This window comes from Guillardia theta, assembly GCF_000315625.1.
Source record: "Guillardia theta CCMP2712 unplaced genomic scaffold GUITHscaffold_64, whole genome shotgun sequence".
Lineage (NCBI taxonomy): Eukaryota > Cryptophyceae > Pyrenomonadales > Geminigeraceae > Guillardia > Guillardia theta.
Window position 1 is genome coordinate 38,155 of NW_005434610.1, and position 7,257 is coordinate 45,411.

The following is a 7,257-nucleotide window of genomic DNA, read 5'->3' on the forward strand; positions in this document are numbered from 1 at the left end:
ACCCATCTTCACCTTGATGCTTTGGTTGATCACTTTTCAATTCGTCAGGCAGCAAAGCTTGATGAATTTTCTTTGGCTTCAACTTTGCACTCTCTGGCTTACTCGAATGCACGCTTTTCGAAGGCTTTCTTTGAGGTGTCAAAACTTTCTTGCAATGTAAAACGTCTTTGATCGGATTGGCTGTGTGCTTTGTGCTCAGCAATAACCCTGACGAGATATTGATGCCCTCTAACTTACTGAAATCAGCGTCCTCCACTTCTTGATCAAAATATCTGCGTTAATCGTAAGTTTTTCATGCAAATACTTTCACATTTCACCTGTTCTCCATCTAATGAATCTCTGTTGCTAGTGCCAACTGTTATGTGTTCTTTTCACTTCCAGAGCTTCCATGGTCCTGGTTCGATCCCTTTCGGTAAGTTCCGCGCCATGTCTGCCGTTGCCTCCAACTGGCCCTGTAGTAACAGATGCCTTTGCCACCACACCGGTACCTATCCCCAGATATTTGCCTTCGATTACGGGGTGAAGGAGGGTAGTAGAGCCCTACCCTCACAGCTTACCTGCAGCCTACCCTACCCTCATCAGACCCCCATGGTCGGTGCGGGGATGGGGTACAAATTTTCCAGGGGCAAAAAATCCGGCAAAACATCTTTAATTTCCCCGCCCATCCGTTGGAGGCAACGGCAATGCTAGAACGACTGGACGTGTATGCGGCGCTGGAGCTGAGCAGAGGATGCTCGGAAGAGGATGTGAGGAGGACTTACAGGAAGCTTGCGCTTAAGACCCATCCGGATAAGGAGAAGGGGACTGAGAGTGAGTTCCTAGCTATTGGGTTTGCTTATCGGGTGCTCAGTGATCGCAAGTTGAGAGCACTTTATGACAGAAGGGATATGGATTTTTCAGCATCAAAGGCAGACCTGATAGAAAGCTTTGACATCAATGAAGCTCTGAGGATCTTCGACCAGTTCTTTGGAACCTCCAACCCTTTCGCTGCAGTCTCTGAAGGAGTTGAGTCGCTCTTTGATTCGGAAGCGGATAAACGCAAACCCAAGCCCAGTCCGAATAAAGAAATCGACTTGTCCTGCACATTAGAAGAAATCTATAACTCAGCCTCAAAGAGCATTGATGTTCCAAAACAGCGGATAAACTCCGAAGGGCAGGTTTTGTTCCTAACCCCTGATTCCTTTCAGCTCAAACTTCCTTCAGGTGGAGAATTACACCAGAACGTACAGAATCCAAGCGGAGCCGAGCTGGATCTCAGGGACGAAGCTCAAGTACGACAAGGAACCCGATGACCTCACAGGGGACGTGATATTTACGGTCCAGGTAACCTAAATCCTCTCCCTCTTTCGTCGATATGAACGCTGTTGATATAGATCGAGCCTCACCCGGTCTTTGAGATAGAGAGATTCTCTCTAAAGATGAAGCAGGAAGTGTCTCTGTGTGATTCATTAACAGGGTTTGTTATACCCATAAACATGCCGGATGGAAGAAAGCTCAATGGTTTGTTGTCTGCTCCTGGATCTGTGCAAGTCCTGAAATAGGGTTGCTCCAGTTTCTGTGGAAGAGGTCATCGATCCAAGCTATAGCAAGGTATCTCTCTTACAGACTAATCTGTTCATGTCAAGTTGGATTAAGTTGAATTCTCTTGCAGATCATTAAGGGCGAAGGTCTTCTAGACAAGGAGAGAAATACAAGAGGAGATCTTATCATCACCTTTCACATTAATTTCCCTAAAAAGCTCTTGTAAGTGACCTGGAGATCTCTTTGTTATATGTTGTAATCTGGCAGATGTCTTCAATGATATTTGATTTTAGATTATTCTCTCACTGATATTGTTTTCCAACAGACCAATTCAAAGAAATCTTCTGCATTTAGCGCTACGGTAGTTGTCTGTCAACACTTTTTTCTTCATCGATGTTGATGGTTGAACAGTCTTCCTCAAGACCTCACGAACGCAAATAACATTCAGGTAAGCTGAGGATAGACAAATCTTGGGCTTCATTGAAAGTTACGTCAGACAAGACTCCTTGAAACAGCAATGAGATTGCCTCCAAATTTGGCGGAGACAGAGAGACAGAAGGTGCGGTATGATTGTGAATGTCTGCGCGCGCGCTGCTGTCATAGCTGGCGGAAGGTGGTAAGGGAGGGATGACGCTGCGATGGCTAGGTTGAAGCTGTAAATAATCTCCTCGTCAAGCGCGACGATCAGCCTCCGCCTGAGTGACAGGCGCAGTCTACTACTTAGTGCTGGTCTAGTGCTGGTCAATCGATGGCTTCCGCCCTCCTCCCTCCGAACTGATTTACTAAGTGAACTCAAAGCTTAAATCGCATAGTCCCCTAGTCGCCTCCCTGGGCCCTCGATACCACGACTTTGTCCTCGTCCGCAAGACTTAGTCCCAAACCCCGTCAACGTCCAGGTGGAGGGAGAGGAGCGAGACAAAGAGAGAGAAGAAGAGCGGGGGAAGGGAGAGAGAGAAGAAGAGAGAGAAGAAGAGCGGGGGGAGGGAGGGAGGGAGGGAGGGAAGGGGGAGAGAGAGAGCGAGAGAGTGAGAAGGGGGATAGGGAAGGGAGAGAGGGGGGAATGCAAGGGAGAGAGAGAGGGAAGGAGAGAGGGAAGTAAGGGAGAGGGAGAGAGGGAGAGAGGGAGAGAGGCAGGGGAGAGAGAGAGGAAGAGTGGGAAGGAGGAGAGGGAGAGGGGAGAGCAGGAGTGATGGGGATATTTGTCATGAGTTGATTCTGGATGCCTTTTTGTCAGTCGACAGCATGTCGTTTCTTTGTTGTACATGTGTGGATCAGAGCCAGCGCGGCATTCTTCAGACTTGCGGTAAGTTCACAGAGATTCTGAATCCAGGCTTCAGCTTTGTGTACTGGCCCTTTCAGACTGTCGACTTTGTCAGCATCAAGGTGGGAGATGAAAGAGTAAGTTTGATCGCTCTCACAAGTATGACAGGTGACTCAGATCAATGTAAACACCCACACCAAGACCAAAGATAACGTGACGGTGACGGTCACATGTGCGATACAGTACTCAGTCACTCCACAAGAATGTGACGATTACTATTTCAAGCTTCACAATCCTCATATGCAGATCTCAGCCTATGTAGATGATTGCATTCGCTCACAAATCCCCACTATGACCCTCGACGAATCTTTCGAATCCAAAGAATCCATGGCGGATGCCGTCAAGTCCCAGGTGGCGCATTCCATGGAGCCCTACGGCATCGAGGTACATCAGGCCTTGATCACCAACATGCAGCCGGACGCTACAGTGATGGCCGCCATGAACAAGATCAATGCAGCCCGTCGGCAACGCGAGGCGGCGATAGAGAAGGCGGAAGCAGACAAGATCCTGCAGGTGCGAGCAGCTGAGGCTGAGGCTGAAGCGAAGCACCTGTCGGGCAAGGGCACAGCCATGATGCGGCATGCCATAACCAACGGCTTCAAGAGCAGCATCGAGTCGATGCAAGAGTCGTAAGCGCGCTGCTGCTTGAAAGCGACAATTGTAAGTTTACCTGCCCTCCAGTTGCGGTCTACAGCCCTCAGAGGTCGTGCACATGATGCTGGTGACGCAGTACATGGACGTGCTGAAAGACTTTGCGCAGTCAGGTGCTCCTCTCCTAGCCTCGTCCCTCCTTCTGTCTTGCCGCGTCTCTTTTTAGTCTCATGTTCCTCTCGTTCCTGCAGGCCGAGCGACTATGGTTGTGCCACACGGGCCTTCCGCTCTCTCCGATGTCGAGCAGCAAGTGCGAGGAGGTTTCCAGCAATCTCTTCCCATGACTTCGAACAGCATGATCTAGTCAAGATCCTTAACACCCCACGACTAGACGCTGACAGATTGATCCATTGTTATGCCTGTGTGATTGATGATTGATCTGCTGTGGTGTTATGAAAGTTGTACATATCTACTTTGTAGCTCCTTCTTTATGTTCTATCGCGTGCCCATTGTAATCCGTTTCTCTAGCTCATTGTTTCAACATAAACATCTGCATCTGCAGGATCAGCGAGCTGTCATAGCGACCCCAATGCACAAGCACTAAGAAACAAAACCACGTGTTGACTGAAAACAATCGGAGATTTATGAAAAGGATTATTCAGAACATCACATTTATGGGAACAAATTACACGATGGGAACACTTGACATTTTCAAAATGATTGAGAGTGTCAACTCCCGCCTTGGCTTGTGTGAGGTCTGCGTCCTTGAAACAAAGTTGAGAGGGAGCGAGAGGGGAACAAAGAACAGCACCTCTGCCCTTGTATGAGCCTCGCTTTGCCGCAAGAAACTTGTGTCGGATCTGAGGCATGAGTGAGAAGTGCTCAACTTGCCACTGCAAGATTGACCTGATTGTAAGATTGATCCGAGCTGCGAACTCCAAGCTGAGCGGGACAAAGTCAATGTAACAGCTCGCAACCTCAGCACGAGTCTTACATCATTGCCAACTCTCTCGAAGCCAAGGTTGTCCACAACATCGAACTCCTTGATGCTCGTTCAGTCGATCATGCCATTCAACCAGCATAGTCACCTTCGCTCCAAAGTGCTCTGACAGACGAGAGTTGAGAGCCTTGTCCCAAGGGTCCAGCTCACCCTGAACCCCAACTTACAACCAGCCAAGGCTGAGACCGACTGTGAACCTGCGTGATCTCGGTGCTCGTCTTCTTGATCTGCAGGATTTCTCCCCCAAACTCTTCGGATGATTCCGACATGTACTCCTGCTCATATTCAAACTAGACACAACTTCGCTCTTTCTACCTGCAACATCTGCATGGGCGATTGCAGCCACAGCACTTTCTCCTGCTCCTCAGAGTTGAGTTCGTCTGTCGCATTCCTCCGCAACTGCCAATAAAATGACAAAGGATTGTAAACATTTCCGATCTCATCGCTCAACCGCAATCTCAATCTTCTGCATGCGACTAGGGGCAGACAGCAAGTCAGAGGGGAAGAGCTCGTAAAGCCAGACAAAGATTACGCTCCGAAAGGATTGAAGAAATCTTCCAAGCCAGGAAAAGATCTCAACCTACAGGCACGTGAGGGATGCAGCGGTGGGCTGGCCACAAGAGGGACTTACTCTTCTAGTTCGGAATCGGTCTCTTCCTGAAAGAGGGGTTGAGAAAGGCAGCTTGACTAGATAAATGTTCACCTCGTCCTCCTTGCCAGGGACAAAAGTTGCAATCTTGGGTCTTTCTTTGAAATACTTGATCTGAAACATTAAGAGAAGGAGAGTAAGAAGGGTTTGACATCGATAACAAGAGTTCGAAAGCGACGAACGAGGCAGCTTACGTCTGGCAAGTCCTCTCGAAGCCTCTCAAAGATTTCCTTGATTTCTTTCTTCGATCGGTGCAGCCCTTGAACTCGATCAATGATGGGACCAACGATCTGTCTCCTGCTGTGATGGCCATGAAGAGAGCAAGACTGGCACCTGCTCGTGAATCATGATGCTCTCACTCGATTCTTCTTTTCCTTCCTCCGAGGAATCTGACGGCTCGAAACCAGCTTGGGTAAGCACTTTTCGGTCCTGTAACCTGTCATTCTGGCGAATCTTACTTCAAAGTCACCTCTTCATCTGTTGTGGTAGACGAGGTGAACAGAGCGTCTTCTTTCCTTTCTTCTTCCCAGATCTGACAGCCAATTTCAAATGATAAAACAGCACGTCATCTGCTCCCCACGTCTGCCGCTGCTTCTATCAACGTTTTTGCACACGCTTCACTGCAATTCCATCCTCTGACTACCACTCCACACTTGAGCAGCCGTTTGGCTTCTTCGATGTCTCCTCTGAGTTTTTAAATTCCAAGTCATCTGACATCCATTCAGAGGTTATCAGACCTGTCGCAGGCGTCTTGGAGAAGCCTCTCAGCATCGTCAAGTACCTGCATGTTACAGTAAAGAGGGAGTTGGGTAGGCCAGAGGAGCGTGGTCACCTTGAGATCGTCCTCAAGACTGTATTCGGTTTTGTCTATCGGAGGAGGAGGAGGTTTCAACTCAATCTTCCCAAAGAGCTACATCTCTTCTCAAATGTTTTCTTCTTACTCCTCCTCCAGTCACCTCGTCCAACTCCGAGTCCTGAGGTTCATTGCGAATGTTCCAGTTGTACCCAAAGTCGCTCTTCCTTGTCATTGACTGTGCCTCTACTTCTTGCCGTGTCCTGAAGCTTTCCTTGTTTGCGGCTGACCTCTCCTCTCCTGCACCTGTCATACATACTCAACGCATCGCTCTCGGAGATGGAAGGAGGTGTAACTCAAAGGTTTGCTTACGAGTCTCTTCAACCTCAGATCTCTTGTCTCCAGTCTGTCGTCGAGTTCTTGTCGGAGTCGTGGGGATTGCTGATTGTGACTTCACAAGCGAACGACGAGGTCGTGTGGCCTTGACACCCTGCCATCAGTTCAAGTCACATATCAGTTCAAGTCACATATCAGTTCAAGTCACATATCACTTCAAGTATGATCAACACATGTGAAAACTATCCAACTCGAGAATAGCACGCAGAGCAAGAAGTGCAAGGCATCAAGAGCTTGACCTTGCTTGAATGCGGTTGATCGAGGTAGAAACCAACTCCCTTGCGGTCTCGTTTGAAGATATATCCTGGCTTCAATCCTGATACGCCAAATCAGCTCATGTACTGATGATAGCACTAAAGAGAGGTCGCACCAGTGAAACTACTTGAAGGGATGAAGTCAAGGGGAAGAGCTTGCGTCTCATTCGCTTTCGACGACCTCTTTCCACCTCGTAGCCTCAAGGGCTCCTCTCCTCCTCCCCTTCGCGCTGTAGCAATCATTCGCAGTAATCTCTCATCTACTTTTACGGGCGCAACGAGAAAAGATTCCTTCAAGCCCTCAGCAAGTGAGAGGAGAAGAAGACCCTGCAGCAGCATCGAAGCGACTGTTCTTGCTTTCATAACGTCTACACGTCCGAATGGATCGCGAGGAAGGAGGAAAGAGTTCACAACAGCAGGATCAGAAGCAGTAGTTGTTGGTGGAGGTTTAGGAAGGACTAAACAAACTATTCTCCTGATGGGAAGAGAAAGCAGGAAGGGGTGGTGAAGGGATTGGAGACGGGGACGGGGAGAGAGGGAGCGAGAGAGGGAGAGAAGGAGAGAAGGAGAGAGAGGGAGAGAAGGAGAGAGTGAGAGTGTGTGAGAGAGGGGGGGGCGGGGGGGCGAGGGAGCGAGGGAGCGGAGGGGAGCGGAGAGGAGGAGGGGGGGGGGGGGAGGAAAGGGGAGGGGAGGGGAGGGGAGGGGAGGGGAGGGGAGGGGAGGGGAGGGGAG

The 7,257-nt window shown here is 49.3% G+C and overlaps 3 protein-coding genes across 3 annotated transcripts; 2 read left to right on the forward strand and 1 right to left on the reverse strand.

Annotated features, from left to right (window-relative positions):
• The first annotated feature begins 668 nt into the window (after nt 1-668).
• On the forward strand, nt 669-2,329 carry GUITHDRAFT_153996 (hypothetical protein). Its single transcript, XM_005827695.1, has 9 exons — nt 669-1,157; nt 1,204-1,323; nt 1,374-1,500; nt 1,553-1,590; nt 1,652-1,743; nt 1,847-1,882; nt 1,933-1,969; nt 2,018-2,080; nt 2,168-2,329. The coding sequence occupies exons 1-9, from the start codon at nt 684-686 to the stop codon at nt 2,222-2,224; spliced, it is 1,044 nt and encodes a 347-aa protein (XP_005827752.1). The 5' UTR covers nt 669-683; the 3' UTR covers nt 2,225-2,329.
• Nucleotides 2,330-2,763: 434 nt separating this feature from the next.
• GUITHDRAFT_158272 (hypothetical protein) lies at nt 2,764-3,797 on the forward strand (the record flags this gene model as incomplete). The annotated part of the gene is made up of 4 exons (XM_005827696.1): nt 2,764-2,904; nt 2,951-3,471; nt 3,524-3,606; nt 3,685-3,797. The coding sequence occupies 4 exons, from the start codon at nt 2,764-2,766 to the stop codon at nt 3,795-3,797; spliced, it is 858 nt and encodes a 285-aa protein (XP_005827753.1).
• A 165-nt stretch (nt 3,798-3,962) lies between these two features.
• GUITHDRAFT_113044 (hypothetical protein) lies at nt 3,963-6,768 on the reverse strand (the record flags this gene model as incomplete). The annotated part of the gene is made up of 22 exons (XM_005827697.1): nt 3,963-4,057; nt 4,104-4,190; nt 4,245-4,293; nt 4,340-4,375; nt 4,428-4,475; nt 4,522-4,584; nt 4,631-4,708; nt 4,749-4,832; nt 4,885-4,909; nt 4,966-5,013; nt 5,065-5,090; nt 5,137-5,196; nt 5,277-5,372; nt 5,416-5,511; nt 5,552-5,614; nt 5,726-5,768; nt 5,820-5,863; nt 5,915-5,992; nt 6,039-6,181; nt 6,248-6,365; nt 6,511-6,587; nt 6,642-6,768. The coding sequence occupies 22 exons, from the start codon at nt 6,766-6,768 to the stop codon at nt 3,963-3,965; spliced, it is 1,584 nt and encodes a 527-aa protein (XP_005827754.1).
• Nucleotides 6,769-7,257: the final 489 nt, after the last annotated feature.